General features: G+C 43.5%; 1 protein-coding gene and 1 long non-coding RNA gene across 2 annotated transcripts in view; one reads left to right on the plus strand and one right to left on the minus strand.

The window, feature by feature from the left end:
• LOC138743054 (uncharacterized) overlaps positions 1–17,855 on the minus strand; it is an 88,835-nt gene that overhangs the window by 18,168 nt on the left and 52,812 nt on the right. The gene's annotated exons all lie outside the window — the stretch shown is intronic.
• Positions 1–17,855, plus strand: part of LOC138742931 (protein NLRC3-like) — a 55,255-nt gene that overhangs the window by 11,178 nt on the left and 26,222 nt on the right. Inside the window, exons 5-8 of the mRNA XM_069897809.1 lie at positions 2,645–2,815; positions 5,038–5,154; positions 10,740–10,910; positions 15,348–15,518. Of these exons, the coding sequence (XP_069753910.1) occupies positions 2,645–2,815; positions 5,038–5,154; positions 10,740–10,910; positions 15,348–15,518 (630 nt within the window). The remainder of the gene's footprint in view (positions 1–2,644; positions 2,816–5,037; positions 5,155–10,739; positions 10,911–15,347; positions 15,519–17,855) is intronic.

The following is a 17,855-nucleotide window of genomic DNA, read 5'->3' on the forward strand; positions in this document are numbered from 1 at the left end:
TTCTATATCAATGATGTGTTAAATTGGATCAACAAATTTGCAGATGACACTAAGTATGGGGTGTGTAGTGGACAACAAGGAAGGCTTCCAAAGCTTGCAGCAGGATCTGAATCAGCTGGAAGATGGAATTTAATGCAGACAAGTGTGAGGTTTTTCACTTTGGAGGACGAACCAGGGCAGGACTTGCATGGTAAAGGGTAAGGCACTGACGAGTGCAGCAGAACAAAAGGATCAGGGAATACAAATACATAATTCCTTGAAAGTGTCATCACAGATAAATAGGGTTGTAAAGAAATTTGTTGACACATTGACTTTCACAAATCAAAGTATTGCATACAGGAGTTGGAATGTTATGTTGAAGTTATTGAAGTATTGCTGATGCCAAATTTGGAGTATTATGAACAGCTTTGGTCTTCTATCTACAAGAAAGATATCAATATGACTGAGAGAGTGCAAAGAAAATTTACAAGGATATTGCTGGGACTTGAGGAACTGGTATAAAGAATTCCCTGGAGCATCAGAGAACGAGGGGAGACTTGATAGAAGTATACAAAATTATGAAGGTGTGGCTGTCACCACTACAAGTGAAAGAAACACGCTGAATTGAGTGGAGTTTCAGTTCAACTCCTTTACTAATGCAAAATCGTGTGCTTAAGAGGCCTGTGCTTGTCCCAGTGACCCTTGTGCCCTATGGGACAAGTGACATTGGCTTCCAGTCTGAGGCTTTGCCCTGCACTGAGAGTTCCTGTGAATGCTACTACCTGCGGACTTGCCCGCAACTGCTGGAGCCAGTTTGCTTGCTGCGTGGTGAGCCACTTGTTATGAGCCCAGAGGATCCCAAAACCCAGCAGCAATAGATATTCACCAAGACAAATGATTACTTAAACAAAAGTTGCTTTTAATTACCTTTAAACATGAAAACAGAATCAAACTCTAACTTATCACTATTAACTTACTTAACCTAACATAACCCCCTTCTAATTCTAAGCGCACGTGTAGGTAATGTGTATATAACTTCAGAAAAGTTCTTTAATTTGCAGTTCAATCTCGCTTCTCATTCCTCCAAGTTCACTGGTTCCAGGCAATTCTTATACTATACACAGAATTTAACATTTATGAATTTCACCAGACTTTGGTGTTTGAAAGGAAAATGGTTACTGATTAGGAAGGTTCTTGTCAGTTTTCAGGGAGAGATGTGTCATTCACAGGACACAAACTGATCTATTCTAATCAGCCAAGTCAGTGTCTTGCTGAAGAAACTTGCCCCATCTGTGTTTTCCAGATGATAACCTCTTTCTTTAAGGTCTCCACAGAGTTCCTTTTTGTTTCTCTTATTTCAAGTGAAACATTAGGCAGCCAGTCCTCTCCTCTTGCATGAACCAAAAGGGCTTTGACCAGGCTGAATTAAGAACTCACAACCCATCTTCCAAATGGGGGTTTTCCACAAGCTTGCCAGCTTGTCCTGTTCCAGTCCCAGCTGCTGCTGCTGAACTGAATTCTCTCTCAGAGAAAAAAAAACTGTTTGACTCTCTCTGCTTGCAAAACCATGTGACTCTCTTAGAACAGCAACCTTCACTCAGACAGATTGCGACTCCCATCCTAATCCTTCGAGTTCTTTCATCTGTTGCTTTTCAAAACAACAATCCATTAGTGAAGTCCCTTGGGCACTCCCCAAAGCTTTTGCAAAGCCCCTCAGAGCCAGACTGTCTAGATTCAGCAGAGCTCCAGTATTTTAAATGAGATCTGTTTTGAAGTGTGACCTATACTAAAAAAAAACTTGCCACGCTTATCTCCCAAAATCATATCTCTTCTTCTTTGGCTTGGCTTCGCGGACGAAGATTTATGGAGGGGGTAAAAAGTCCACGTCAGCTGCAGGCTCGTTTGTGGCTGACAAGTCCGATGCGGGACAGGCAGACACGATTGCAGCGGTTGCAAGGGAAAATTGTTTGGTTGGGGTTGGGTGTTGGGTTTTTCCTCTTTTGCCTTTTGTCAGTGAGGTGGGCTCTGCGGTCTTCTTCAAAGGAGGTTGCTGCCCGCCAAACTGTGAGGCGCCAAGATGCACGGTTTGAGGCGTTATCAGCCCACTGGCGGTGGTCAATGTGGCAGGCACCAAGAGATATAAAACACAACATATTTTGTCACACACCATAAAGGGTATAGATAGGGTGAATGCAAGCAGATTTAAAAAAAAATAATTTTCTAATTTCTCCAGTCTTGATAAAGGGCTTCAGCTCAAAATGTTGACTATTTTTTTTCTCACACTGAAGCACATGACCTGCTGAGTTCCTCAGGCTGATTGTGCTCAACTTTACATTCCAACATCCGCAGTCTCCCCTGTGCCTCCAATACACAAGATAAAACTGGTCTTATCCATTCACGTGTATAATGGGACTATTAGTCACTTTCAAACATTATAGTAAATTATCTTGCTTGTTCTTAAAATTATTTTTTTATTGGAAGAAATCTTATTCTTTTAGATTAAAACACATGCTCGGTGCTTTCACAAAATTAGAATGTATAGAATTTCTTTCAGTCTAATTTAAAAGTCACATTTAATATTAAAGTAAATATGATGTTATTTGCCAATTATTAAATAATTATTTTAATTTCAAATTCACAGGCTAACTGTTTTTAATCTCTTTAGATTGAGCAATAATAATCTCTCAACTGGAAGCTGGGAGGAACTGATCTCTGTGCTTGTAATAAACCAGACATTGCAAGAGCTGAATGTCAGCAACAACAGAATAGGTGAAGTAGGACTGCGAATATTGTCCACTGCATTGAAAGATCCTCGCTGCAAGTTACAAACATTGGGGTATGTCCTTATGATGAGTCGTATAATAACAATGGTTCATTACTCTGTAGCAACTACCATATGAATCATCCATGTGCAGAAATTGCGTGAGTACAATGGCATAGAACATATTATAGCACAGTAAAGGCCCTTTGGCCCAAACTGTTATGTCATCCAATGTAATCCTATCCCAAATCAATCAACCCTTCCCACCTTTACAGCCCATAACCCTCCATTTTTCTTACATCCATGTGCCTAAATATCCTCACCATAATAGATTCTACCGCCAACTCTAGCAATGCATTTCAGGCACCCACCATTCTGAGTGAAAGACACAACTCTGATCTCTCCCCTACACTTTTCTCCATTCACCTGAATGACCTCTGGTATTGGCCACTTCTTCTTCTTCTTTGGCTTGGCTTCGCGGACGAAGATTTATGGAGGGGGTAAAATGTCCACGTCAGCTGCAGGCTCGTTGGTGGCTGACAAGTCCGATGCGGGACAGGCAGACACGGTTGCAGCGGTTGCAGGGGAAAATTGGTGGGTTGGGGTTGGGTGTTGGGTTTTTCCTCCTTTGCCTTTTGTCAGTGAGGTGGGCTCTGCGGTCTTCTTCAAAGGAGGTTGCTGCCCGCCAAACTGTGAGGCGCCAAGATGCACGGTTTGTGGTGATATCAGCCCACTGGCGGTGGTCAATGGGGCAGGCACCAAGAGATTTCTTTAGGCAGTCCTTGTACCTTTTCTTTGGTGCACCTCTGTCACGGTGGCCAGTGGAGAGCTCGCCATATAACACGATCTTGGGAAGGCCATGGTCCTCCATTCTGGAGACGTGACCCACCCAGCGCAGCTACCACTCAAAAAAAGTCCTCCATACGAGTATGTATTTCATAGAATTCTCTTAGGATTTGTTAATCAGGGTAATGTTCTTGATCCCAGTGATGAATAATCTTTTACTGTCCAGCCAAATATGAGTTGTTGCTGTTCTTCAACCTTGCTGAATTATCAAAACATACCAAGGAAATGTTATCTGCTGTTTTATTTTGGTTGTTACTTTAAAATTTAGAACGTGAACCAAGCCTGTACTACAGAAGTATCACTGTTGCCTGTACAGCCATGGATAGTACTGTGTGTGTCCTCATAACACTATTTATCACGAGGTACCATGTTGCTCAAGTCTATATCCTGTTGACCTGTGAGCTGCCTGTGATACTCCTCAGCTCACTCACTGAACAGTGATTGAGCCCAAATTCTTTAGCAGGCCTATCTTGGAATCATAGGCATATCTAGGGTATGGCAGGTGGGGTAGAGAACAGGGAGACCACTTGCAGGGGTCACTGTCCTCGCCTTACCCACCTGATATCCGAATCCCAAGCCCAATAATTAATCTCCATCCCAGGGATGCAGAGCTGCGCTGCCAGGGCTCACTTTAGCATCCCAGAATGTTGCTCCCAGCCGGCATCTCATCAGGCCACTCCAGGATACAAGCAGCACCTAGTGGCGGTTCAATGCAGGATCAATGGGAAAAAATGGTCGTCTTCCCTACCCATAATCCCCCATGCAGCTGGAACCGCTCTGCCAGTGCCAGCACCAACCAGGGAAATGCATAGTGTTTCCAGCCGCATGGGGGATTATGGATAGGGAAGACAGCCATTTTTTCCCATTGATTTTGCATTCAGCTGCTGGTGACGACAAGCAGCTCTGGAGGCCTGATGAGGTGCTGGAGGCTAGGCGGCCCACACAGATTTTCCAATTAATACCTCACTGAATAAATATTCTGTGAATTGATGGGTGTTATTATTAATGTATTTAGACATTACTTCACTTAAAAATAAGAAATACTCACTGATTTTTTATTTAATGGAACAACAAACTGAACAAAGTATTTAAAAGTATAGAATAAAATCTTACCTAAATATGTTGCTTTGTAGAGTTGCAACCTCTATCCACAATCTGTGTGCGTGTGGTGGTGGTCTTTGTGCATTTTTTTTAAAGACGGGGTGGGGGTGGGCAATGTCAGTGGCAGCCCTAGGGCACCACTTGACCTAGATACGCCACTGTTTGGAATTGATACGTCAAGTGATACTCTCGTGTTTTAGATTCCAAAAATTTGGGCAGGCCTGAATTTCAAGGCTGACTTTACTGTGTACTTCTGATTTAATATCAGAGACTACATTTACTATTTGAAATAGTATTAAAAACAATGTCAACTATTAATATTTATTCCATAATTAATATGTTGTGCTTAGATTAAATAATACTTCAACATTTGACTTTGGAATGATGGGTTCTTATCTGGAAGAGAATGGAGTGGACGTGATCTGTGAGCTGATACAAAATCCCAGCTGTCCTTTGGAACGTTTGGAGTAAGTTTGTAATATTAAATTAATTTTTAAACTGTAGACATACAGCACAGTAACAGGCCTTCTCAGCTCATGCTGCTCAATTATACCCAATTGATCTACAAACTCCTGGAACATTTTTGAAGGGTGGGAGGAAACTGGAACACCTGGAGGAAACCCAAGCAACATGGGGAGAATGTATAAATACCTTACCGACAGCATTGGATTCAAACCCCAGTTGCTGGTACTGTAACAGTGTTTCACTAACTGCTATGTTAACCGTGCCATCCTAATATGTGTAACATTTGTTGACACAAACTTCTTACCATCAAGTTATTTCAAAAGGAGGTTTGTGACTTAATCAGCTTTCACCCCATAAATTCATGGAAAATGTTCTGCACAAACTCTTTGAACTATTTCATATTGTGCTGGACTAAAGAATTGGAATAATATGCCATTGTGTCTAAAAACTGTTCCTCTAAGAATTTACGCTTTTGATTGCATCTATTAGAATAGAGGGAACAGTTTGGAGTTGTGTAATCTGCTTAGAGAATTTAATTAATTTAATTTTAATAACACAGAAAAAGGTCTATCAGTTCACCAATTTAATGCCTTCTTTAAAACCTATGGTAATTAGCCGGCTGAACTCCTTTCAGGTCCACTTGAGTGGGTCCCTGTTTCCCACGACTGCTGTCTCTCGTTTCTCTCTGCGGCTGGCTACCTCTGAACCGAGAGCGGTTCCCTCTCGCTTCGCCCTGCCCTTGGTTTGTTTCTGCTTCACCCTCTCTGGAGGTATTACACAGCTCCATTTCCAAACACCCAGCTCTCCTCTTCTCGCATCTTCATGCATTGGCTAGCTATCAGCCACATCACATAGTCCATCCACGCTCGTTCTCCCAACATGGTCCAATGGGACGCAACCCCATCTCGTCTGCTGGATTTCCCTTTCACGTCCGCCAGGGCCGTCCATCTTTCAGGTCCGCCTCACCTTCACCCTGCCTGGTCCGCATCTGCTCGCCACCATCACGCGGATCTCGCTTTTTTCACGCTGTGGCCCATCACCCTCGAGCCCAACGTGGTTTCGCGCTCTCGCTGATGCACATCTCGTCATCTTGCACCTCAACACATTTCCCGCCAGTACATTGGGTGGTCAGCAGCCCCCGTTCCCAGTCCATCCCCGCGCACCGCTCCTTGGTCCCGGTCCGCTCTCAGCCCCGCGCCACCACCTCCCTTTCACGTCCACTTGAGCGCCGCCCTGCCATCTTCCTTTCAGGTCCGCTTCAACCCGCGCCGGGGTCCACGTCATGTTCGCCTTGACCAATCAGAATAACCGCGTGGCCTTTCACGTTGTCCAATCGACCTTCGCCCTCTCAGCTCTGCTGCAGCCTCACGCATCGGCTTCACACCAGCGCCGCCTCCATACCCAATGTAAATAACGGCGTTGCTTGCCGCCTATCTACCCTCTGTTTGTCCATGCTCCACATTTCCTGCTGCAGTTCTACACACTGTATCCAACCATGACAATGCATTTGATGTTTAGTCATTACACCGCGCCGATCATCCCTGCTCCTCGTTCACCTCCATTGAAGCGCAACTCTGTCTTTTCCTTTCAGGTCCGCTTGAGCTGCCGGCTCCGCCCCTAATTTGCCACGACCAATCAGATTGATCATTATTCTCTGCATCCTCGGCATCCAACCTGGTTATCTCTCGCTTTTCTTTGTCCCTGGTGATGCGCTGTCTCGTCTTCTGACACCTCAAAGCAGATGGCTCTCCACATGCAATCACCCTGCTCTTCATATCTCCATTTAGAGCAGCGCATTCGTTTTTTTTGAGCCTGGTTGTGCAAGTTTTGTGGCCCCTCTACCTCTTTCCTGATAATACGTTATTATCACAGATACATCAAATTATCTGGCAGCCGAGTCCATCTCCAATTCCCACTCGTGTTGTTTCTCGCTTGACCCTGTGGCCCAAGACCCTGAATATAAGGTCATACACACTCACTTCTCTCTGCCCTCTCAGTTTGCTTAACACTGCCTGCTGTATTGTCTCGTCACCTTTCATCTCTATATGTTTCAAAGTCCACTGCTCTTTACCCAGTTCTCCCTGTGTACAATCATGACAAAGCATTTGGCGTTTAGTATCCCCAACACACTGCTCATCCCTGCACCTGGTTGTCCCCTCACCAGGCCTTTACTCTTACCCATCCATTTTAGAAATGCCCTGCTTTCTTCCTTTCAGATCTGCCCCATTATCCATGATCAATTCAAATTCATGCTGCCTCTATGACCCAAAACCCCTGGGTTGTTCTGGCCTCAGTCCCATCTCTCACCACCCTCTCAACACGTTAGTGTCTCACCCTTGCAGATGTGCAGTCGTGTCATCTTGTGCCTGTGTCCACTCCCAGCTTTCTGTATCTTATCAATGCCGCAGATTTGTTGGATAGCTTCCCTATCTCATTGTCTAACTCTGCTCCTGGTTCACCCCTCATGGATTATAAAACCTTCCACGTCCCCTTGCGCACCACCATGCTGCCTCCCTTTCTCCCCTACTGGCATCCCCCCGCCCCCAGCCATCGCCTTCCTTTCTGGCTCACTGGGTCTGCACCCTGCTTACCGCAACCAACCCAATCATCTTGCTAAGGGGTCACAATGGTTCGTCCTTGCCTCGTATTCATATCTTTCTGCCCTCCCAGTCTGTTAATGTTCCACCCTCACTAATGGATTGTCTCCTCACCTTGCACCAAACACATTTCAGAATCTATTTCCAACCATGCAACTTTCTTTGTATCCCATTACTGCATTGCTTTTGTGGTTTGTTGCCCCATCAAACTGTTCATCCCAGAATCTGGTTCACACCACACCAGTAGTTCTCCACCTTTTCTTTCCTTAGTCACAAGTGGATGCCACAGGTGCTCTATGGTTGGCTACCGATTACTTAAGGTGGTATGTGAGTGGGAAAATAAAAGGTTGAGAACTTCATGTTCCATTAGGCTTTTGCCCTTTCAGCCACACTGAGTGGCAGCCTCCTGCCTTCACACCAGCGCTGCCTCCATAGCCAATCTGTATCATGGTACTGCTTCCTGCTAGTCTCTGGCAAACTACCAGTGAACTAAACGTCGTTTCTCTGCCCTCCAAGCTTGTTCATACGTAACACTTCTTACTGCATCTTCTCCTCGCGTTACACCTCAACACATTTGAAAGTCCACTTCTCTTAATCCATTTCTCCTTGTATCCAATCGTGACAATGCTTTACACCTACAACTGTACAACATCAACACCATCTACAAATGAGTTGTATAAAAAGGGGTGATGAGTCAGCATAAAGGAGGGAGATTGAAAACTTATTCAAACGGTGCACCAAGAACAACCTCGCACACAGTGTTACAAAACCAAGGAGCTGATTGTTGAACTCAGGAAGGGAAAACCAGTGGTGTACCTTCCAGTGATCATAGGAGGTATCAGAGGTGCAAAGAGCAAGTAAATGTGTTTTTGGGAGTCACCATCTTGGAAGAGTTTTCCTTGACCCAACACACTAATGGCAATGTGAAGAAAGCATGTGAGAGCCTCGATTTCTTCAGGAGTTTGTGGAGGTTTTGCATGACATGGGAAACCTGAGCAAATTTCTACAGATGTGTGGTGGAAAGTGTGCTGACTGGCTGCATCACTGTCTGGTATGGCGACACCAATGCCCCATGCATAAAGCCATGCAAAAGGTAATGGACACAGCTCAGGATATTAAATGCAAAAGCCTCCTCACCTTTGAGAACATCTATTGGGAACACTGCCGTCAGAGAACAGCAGCAATCATCAAGGATCCACAACACCACTCAGTGCATGCTCTGTTCTCGCTGCTACCATCAGGAAAGAGGTAGAGGTGCCCTAAAACTTGCGCAACCAGGCTCAATAACAGCTGCTACCCCTCCACCATCAGACTCCTCAATGACAAACTCAATCAGAGACTCATTTAAGGACTCTTATTTTCACCTTATTGCTTTTCCTCTCCCTATTGCAGTCAGTTTGTTTACATGTGAACATTGTGTACAGTTTTTTGCTCTACCAATGTGGTAATTCTGCCTCACCCACAGGAAAGAGGAACTCAGGGTTGTATGTGATGTCATGTTTGTACTCTGACAATAGATCTGAAATCTGAAAAAGTGATTTGGATGTTCGTGTCCTCATCCCACTGCTCCTGGTTCAGTCCTTTAGACTTGTCAAGTTTTTACCTTTCATGTATGCTGCTCAGCCGTGTTCCCCTTCAGGTCTGTTTGAACATCAACCGGCCGGGTCCTCCTCTCATTTGCCAGAACTAATCAGAATCATCCCTGTGATATATTACCCCTGAGAAGCCCCCTGCAGATGCTGTGAGACCAGTTGAGATCCTTCACCATTTCTGGGTGCTTCCACAAAACTATCGCTGAGTCCAATGTGATTCACTCTTATTTCTCTTTGCCCTCTCTGTATATCAATGATTTGTCCTCGCTGATGCGCTGCCTCTTCACTGCATCTCAACACATATCACAGTCCATTTTTAATCACCCACCTCTCCCAGATTTCCCATAAATGCTATGCATTGTTTGGATAATTGCACCATCTTAACCTGCTAATTGTTCAGTTTGCATGACCTGATGGTCACAACACTCCCACATCCTCTTGAGTGCATCTCCTTGAGTGGCCCTGTTGTCTTCCTTTCAGGTCTACTTAAACATCACCCCGCCGGGTCCATAACCAGTATGCCAAAACCAACCTGAATCATCTCACTTCTCTGGGGACCATGACCCCCGAGCCCAATATGGTCGCTCTCACCTCATGTCTCTGCCCTCCCAGTCTGTTAATCGCTGCGTTGTTTCTTGCTTCTCTTCAAAAACTATGCTGCCTTGCATCTCAGTTTGTTCCTGCCACTCTGTCTTGACATCTTGCACCTCTGCAAATTTTGAAGTTCACTTCTCCCTCTATCCAATCATGTCATCACACTCAGTCCCCACCACCCTGCTCATCACTGTTCCTCTCTCAACCCTCATGACATTTTACCCTTTCACGTCCATTAGAGCTCTGCCCCGCCATCTTCCTATCAGGTGCTCTTCAGCTTCACTCTGCCTGGTCCACATTCAACATCAGATTTTTTTTTGGTTCAATAAATTGCAATGCAATAACTCAAAGCAACACAATTTACAAACGTCTCAACTTATTAAAAGCTGGGGCTGTGTGAAATCTGCTCTTTGGGGCAAAATGAATAAAGTACACACTTTGGTTCTGACCGAATTGACCTTTCCATCTGGAATTGTGACAACCTAAACATCCAGATCATTTATGGGTGTATCAATTAATGCCCTACTTTAGTGTCCAGTGGCTAATGGCTTTGCTAGATGCTTAATGACCTACTTTTACAGCTTTCATATCTATAATGGAAATTTCAGCATGAATATGTCACTTACAAGGTAGCATCATGAACCAATGTCATTTAACCAGTTGGACGTACCCAAGCAAATATTGTGAATTAAAATAATTTCTGGAATACTATTTCTGGAATATTTTAACCATTGCCAATTTTCAAGTTAGTAATTAATTTCCTTGCTTGTGAGTTTATAATGTTACTTTTTTTCTAACCTAAAGGTTGGCGAGCAATTACTTGTCACAGAAAAACTATGAAGAACTCAGTTCTGCCATCAGAATGAATTGCACACTGACCCATTTGGATCTCAGTTCCAATATTATTCAAGATGCAGGCATAAATGTATGGTCTACAGCACTGATGGACCCAAGCTGCTCCATACAATCATTGTGGTAAGTAAAAATTGAGAACCAGTGTGATAAAAGTTATTACTTCACAGTAATTGAAGGGACTTTAATACAGTATGCATGGCAACACAGTAATAAATATTGATATGCTAACTTTGAATAGTGTAACATTTTGTTAATTACAGACCTGGTGGAAGGTGGTCAATCGTACACAAGAAAAATGGAAACAACTATTCGACACATATTCTTGATCTAATATGCATGTCAATAAAGGTAGAACAATGATGAGTCACAGCTGAAGAGATTAGGTGCTCAGTCCGAAAAGAAGAAGGTGAAAAGATATTTTGAAAATAGGATTACGAAGTGATTTGAAAAGAAAAGGAATTTTTGGAGGCTTAAGGATGAGTTAACTGAAGGAGCTGATACATATAGTAAAGGCGAGGTCACATTCAAAAGACCAAAATAAGCCAAAGGGATTGGGAAAGTTTAAAAAAAACAATTTTTCCATTGCTTTTCTGCTTGATTAATGCTTATAAGATTACTCACTCCTGTCAGAGCCTACAGCAACTGGGCCTCATTTAAAAAGAGTGCAAGTTGCTTTTCCCCTGGAACAAAGTGATAGTTGAAGGTTGGAGAAAGTTTCAACATCAATGTAGAGCAATTGGCAGAAATTTGGAGTGGGAGATGGGGGGACGAGGGACAGGGGAGGAGGGCAGGCAAACACACTTACTAAATTGCACGGAATGTACAGGAATAATTGAATATAGCAGCAGTAAAAACACTGGACATCAATTTTTTTTCAAAAGGTTTCCTTCCTGAAAATAAATTGGATATTATGATAGACAACTTCAAGACAAACACTGATGCACCATCAATATTCACAAAAGACTGAAGTTGTGAAACTGATAGACAGGGTTTTATTAACTATGGACTATGGAACAGCCATCAACCTCATTGACTGATCAAGGCAGAGTGGAATGGGGAGCATGTAAAGGGCTATGGGTAGGATCAGTTTTGTGAGGCGTGTCCAGCCATGCAAAGGACTATGGGTAGGATCAGTTTTGGGAGGCGTGTCCAGCCAGCAGCAGCCAATCATAGCATAATAGTGGTTTACCACTTTCACCCCTCCTTTTTAAGAAGAGTCCTGCAGGGTGAGTAAAACAAAAGAGACAGATATACATGTATACATTTTACAGATTACATCTGTCAGGGGGTCTCCTTTGCCACATTAAACAACATGGTAATGTTTGGGGCACTGCCATAGCATCCTGACTAGCTTGTGGGGTTGGCCGGTCAACACTGGTTACAGTTTGTCTGGGGGGAGGGGTGAAAACAGATGAGGGATAAAGGGAGTGTGGTTCTGGTGCATTATGGGTGATAACAGTAGCTGGGGGTGGAGAGTGGTCAGGGACCCTTAAGGGAGCAGTGGTGGAAAGCATCTGTTGGTGGTCAGTGGTGATCGGAGGGCCGCCCAATGGTGCCAGGTCCCGGATTGAGACTGGATCCTCGTGCCCATCAGGGAAGACCACATAGGCATACTGAGGGTTGGCATGGAGGAGATAAAGCCTCTCAACCAGTGGATCAGGCTTAGGTTGCCTGGTGTGCTTATAAAGCAGGTCTGGTCCTGGGGAGGTAATCCAGGAAGGCAGCATAGTCCCTGATGCAGTCTTCCTAGAAAAAACAAACATCTGTTCATGAGGTGTGTTGTTAGTGGCTGTACATGAAAGTGACTAGACAGAGTGGAGTGTGTCTGGGAGGATTTCTTGCTATTGGGAGATGGAGAGGCCCTGTGACCTCAGTGCCAGGAGGAGGTTTTCTCGATCTTGGAATTCTTCATTTCCACTTGGCATTTCCTCTTGGGTTGTAGCTGGTGGACCCGTTCATGATGATTCCCCTGGCCAGCAGCTACTTCTGCAGCTCATCACTCATGAATGAGGTCCCCTGGTCACTGTAGATGAAGCTGGGTACCCAAAGAGTGTGAAGATATTGTGGAGGGCCTTGATACCTGGCCTTAGTCATGTCCGGGCATGGGATGGGGGTGAAGGGGAAATGGAACTATTCATCGATGATGGTAAGGAAATAGATATTCTGTTTGGAGCAGGGGAAGGGCCCCTTGGAATCAATGCTTAGGTGCTCAAATGAGTGGGTAGCTTTGATCTTGTGTGCCTTGTCTGGTTGGTAGAATTGTGGTTTGCATTTGGTTCAGGCCTGGCAGTTTTTATTTATTTTTCGGACTACCTCAATGGAGGTTCCAAGCTTTGATAAAATGGAAAAACCTAATTACTCTGGGGTGCCAAAGGTTATTATGGAGGGTCTGCAGTCTGTCTATTTGGATGCTGGCACAAGTCCCATGGGATAGAGTATTCAGCGGCTTGTTGTTTGCCTGGCCAGTAGAGGATATTATAGTTGTAAGTGGACAGTTTGATTCTCCACCCAAGGATCTTATCATTCTTGATATTGCCCCTCTGCTTGTTATTAAACTTAAGTGCAACCACTCGCTGATCTGTGAGGAGGGTGAATAGTTTTCCAGTGAGGTAGTTCCTCCAGTGACGTACTGCCTCCATAATGGTCTGGGCCTCCTTCTCAACAGAGGAATGGTGAATTTCAGGGCCCTGAAGGATGCATGAGAAAAAGATGATGGGTCTGCCCACTTAGTTGAGTGTGGCAGCCAAGGATGCATTGGCGATATCGTCCTTGATACAGTCAAATGCAGCTTGGGCCTCTGTTGGCAAGGGAAACATGGTGGCTTTGACCAATGGGCAAATCTTGTCTGCATAGTTGGGGACCCACTGAAGGTATGTGGGAGAGATAGCTCCAGCAACGGACACATGCAGTCAAGGTCGGGGCCAATGACTCTGTTCTTGACCATGCAGCCAAGGATGGATAGTTGTGCTGTCTGGAACACACATTTGTCCTTATTATAAGTAAGATTCAGGCATTTTGCTATCTGGAGGAATTTACAAAGATTTGCATTGTGATCTTGCAGGTCATGGCCACAGATGGTCACATTATCTATTTATGGGAAGGTGGCCTGCAGATTATAGTGGTCCACCATGTGGTCTATCTCCCGCTGGAAGATGGAAATCCCTTTGGAGACGCAGAAAGGGACCTGGAGAAAGTGGTAGAGGCGGCCATCTGCCTCAAATGCAGTATACTGGTGGTCCTCTGGGCAAATCGGGAGCTGATGATATTGCAAACTTCAGGTCAATCATGGCGAATACCCAACATTGTGTGATCTAGTTGTCCATATTGGATATGTGGGGAAGAGGGTATGCACCAAACAGTGTGTACTAGTTGATGGTCTGGCTGTAGTCTATGGCTATCATATTCTTTTACCTGTTCTTTACCACAACCATCTGGACCCTCCAAGGGGTATTGCTAGTCTCGATGATGCCCTCACGCAACCTTCGACTTAATGTCTTGTCAGCTGCACAGTACCGTCTACTCCTGATGGCCACCGGCTTGCAATCAGGGATGAGGTTGGCAATCAGTTTGGGGGGGGGGGGGGTTTACCTCGAGGGTCAAGAAGCCACAGGTCGCATGCAGGGGCCGTCTGTGAATTGTTCATTGCAGATATTGAGGGGGAGGGGGATAGGGCCCAATCGAATTTCAATGTAACTTTCTGAAGTTGGCATTGGAAGTCCAGCCCCAGTAACAAGGGGGCACAGAGTGGTGACATGACGAGTAGCCTGAAATGTTTGTAAGCTATGCTCTATGTCTAAATTAAAAAAATAAATAAATATGCACTGGGTGCATTCCCAGGCATGCTCTGCAAGCAATAAACTAGAAGACTTAAAATATGACAGAAAATCACAAGATAGGTTATATCTAAAAAGTGGTATGTGATGGGAAAAGTTAGGTGACTATCAAGATCAGCAGTTCAAAATCTATAAAAATACTCCCAAGTGTTCACGAAGCCAAATTTCCATTGTCCAGTAGAATCAGGGATGTGGTTTCAGCACTAGGTTGAATCAAGGATGAGCAACACTGCACATTTCATTCATGACAATCAATAACATGTAGGGGGAGGTGACAGGAATAGGATGCACACTGATAGATAGGGTGTGCAAAAATAGAGGGTGTGATGTTGGATTGGATGAAGAAGCAAGATATACAGTAACGAATAGAACACACAATGATAGCTAAGATGGAAGAATGAGTGTGTGGCAAGAAAAAAGACTCATTGATGGATGGGGTGCAAGAACAGGATGAACAACAAGAAATGGGTCATACAGTGGTGGATTTGTGGGAATAGATGTATGAGAAAGCACGTGTAACGTGTCTAGCAATAGACAGGGTGCACAGTGAGGGAGAGAGTGTTGATGAATAGGGTTCTGGATGAATAAGTGCCCAGTAAGAGAAAAAGAAGCAAAATGTATAGTCAAAGAAGATGCATTTAGTCTCATAAGATTTAAATCACTGATATTACATGTATAATGTTTGTTCAATGTTGGGATCTACTTTTGACATTTTTCTTTATAGGATGACTGATACAAAACTAACACCTACATGCTGTGTGAAACTTGCTGATGTCTTAGTCACAAACCAGTCTCTGAGAGAGCTAAATCTAGGCATGAATAAACTGGGGGATTCAGGTGTGCATGCGCTGTCTACAGGATTGAAGAACCCACACTGCAAACTAGAAACTCTCGGGTATGTAGCTGTCCATCATTTCATTTTTATGATTTCATTGATCATTGGTTGTCAATGTACACTTACGAGAAAGTGCTCAGCTAGATTTGTCTAAGTGCCCTGTTATGACACTTATTTTAACTAAATGAAATTGGTGGAACACTTTTCAACTTCTGGCTCATGTTTTTTATTCACAATAAACAAAAGAGCAAATCCTGCACAAAGTCATCCACAATACATGAATTAAAGTGTCCTTGAGAGGACATGTAAAGTCAAGTTTATTGTCACCTGATTGTACAAGTACAACCAACAAATCCGTGTTCTCTGGTCCTCGATGCAAAACACGCAGACATCCAACCAGACATAACTCACATACAGAACAAACAATACATATGCAGGACAAGTGTTCATTTATACAAAATAAAATAAATAAATAAATATAAGAGTCTCAGATGGTTAGTGTGAGCAGTTCCTTTGGTCATTTGGCATTCTTACTGTCCATAGGAAGAAGTTGTTCCTCAACCTGGTGGTGCTGGCTCTGATCCTCCTGCATCTCTTTCCTGATGAGAGCAGCTGAAAGATGCTGTGTGCAGGGTGCAAGGGATTCTCAATGATTTTGCACACCCTCTTCAGACAATAATTCCAGTAGATGATGTTAATGGGGGGGAGGGAGACTCTAGTGACCCTCTCTGCCACTCTTCTGGTCCTATGGATTGACCTCTGATAGCCATCATTGAAGTTTGGGTCCTCCTTTTGTCTATTGGTGGACCAGTTCTAAGTTTGACTGCCTGCACTAAGTTTTAACTACAGAGATCATCTCAGCTCTTTGCTTCTATTGTGTTCACCTGCTTCATTGTGACTTGGAGGTTTTGATAGGTGGGAACGGAGGTTGGGTAAGACTGTGGAAGATGAGTGTAGATACAGTGTAGATGAGTATTCTTCCTCCCCTATGTTTTACATCCTCATCCCAGCAGTCTTTTGTGTCTGCTATGAAGAGAGACTTTAAGGTTAAGACTCATTTCCCATGATCTCCATCAAAAATGATCCAGGCACATCATCCTTTTGTTCAGTTAAACCACCCTAATAATTTTATAAAGATACATTTCAGTAATTATAGTGTCTCTTCAAGTGTCCCCTGGTTGTGAGTTATAATTAAACACAGCATATATTTAGGGCACTAAAAAGGGTAAAGTTGATATTTTGCCTCTTTCCCACCTTGACCCATTTATCCTGCAGGCTTTAACTCTGTGATATGCAGTCCTTCATTAAAAACACTTCTGAAATTCGATGGTAATGCACATCAACTTAATTTCCCCCAATTCCATCCTTTACTTCATTATTCTCACAAATGTTGCCATCAATTGGGGCGGTATGGTAAGTGAGGCAGTTGGCGCAACACTGTTACAGTGCCAGTGATCGTTGTCAAGGTTTGAATCCTGCGCTATCTGTAAGAAGTTGGTACCTTTTCTCCATGTCTGTGTGGGTTTTCCCTGGGGCTCCCATTTCCTCCCATCGTTTGAACATACCAGAGGGTGTAGGTTAATTGGCTGTAATTAGGTGGCATGGGCTTGTGGGATGAAATGGCTGTATATCTAAATTTAAAAAAAAATTAAATTCAGTTTAGCTTATTTACAATAAATGATGCCCAGAATCCTCATTAAACTCCAGGAGAGATGTAAAGGATTTATTTGACTTCAGCATAACTTGTAGCCCATAAACATCAGTCCTTTAGATGTAAATATAAGCTTTGCATTAGCCTTATTAATGATTTTCTGTACCAGTATGATATAATCTATGTTGGAATCAGAATAAGAATTTATTGTTATGAACATGTCACAAAATTTGTTGTTTTTTGGCATTACAGGTTCAAATTTTGCTAGAAATTACATATAAAAATAAATAAATTAGTGCAAGAGAAAGCGAGCTTCTGCAGGGATTCTCATTAGTACTGTTGAGTTCTTTTCAAAGCGAGCATAAAACATGTTCAATTCACCAGATAGTGAAGCATGTATTCAGAGGATCATTCATTCTCCATTCCCGTTTCTCATCGAGAGAGCACCTATTCTTTTATCTCTCAAGTGAATGAATCACATTTCTTACATTTAAATCTGTTTGGCATAGAGCTGCTAAGTTTTGCTTATGAGCTTAATCTATTGATTTTCTCCATAATTTATTGAGTTAGTAGTCACTGCCTACATAGCTGCCTTACTTTATTGACAGATGTGACTTTTTAACCTCATCACCAAAAGACTCTGCATAACTGGCCCACATCTCCCTATTTTTCCAGCACCATGTCTCAAGTCATTTGCTCAGTTTTCTAGCCAGGTAAACTACTGCATGTCACTTGCCTTCAGTTCT

Source organism: Narcine bancroftii, chromosome 9, assembly GCF_036971445.1.
Source record: "Narcine bancroftii isolate sNarBan1 chromosome 9, sNarBan1.hap1, whole genome shotgun sequence".
NCBI lineage: Eukaryota > Metazoa > Chordata > Chondrichthyes > Torpediniformes > Narcinidae > Narcine > Narcine bancroftii.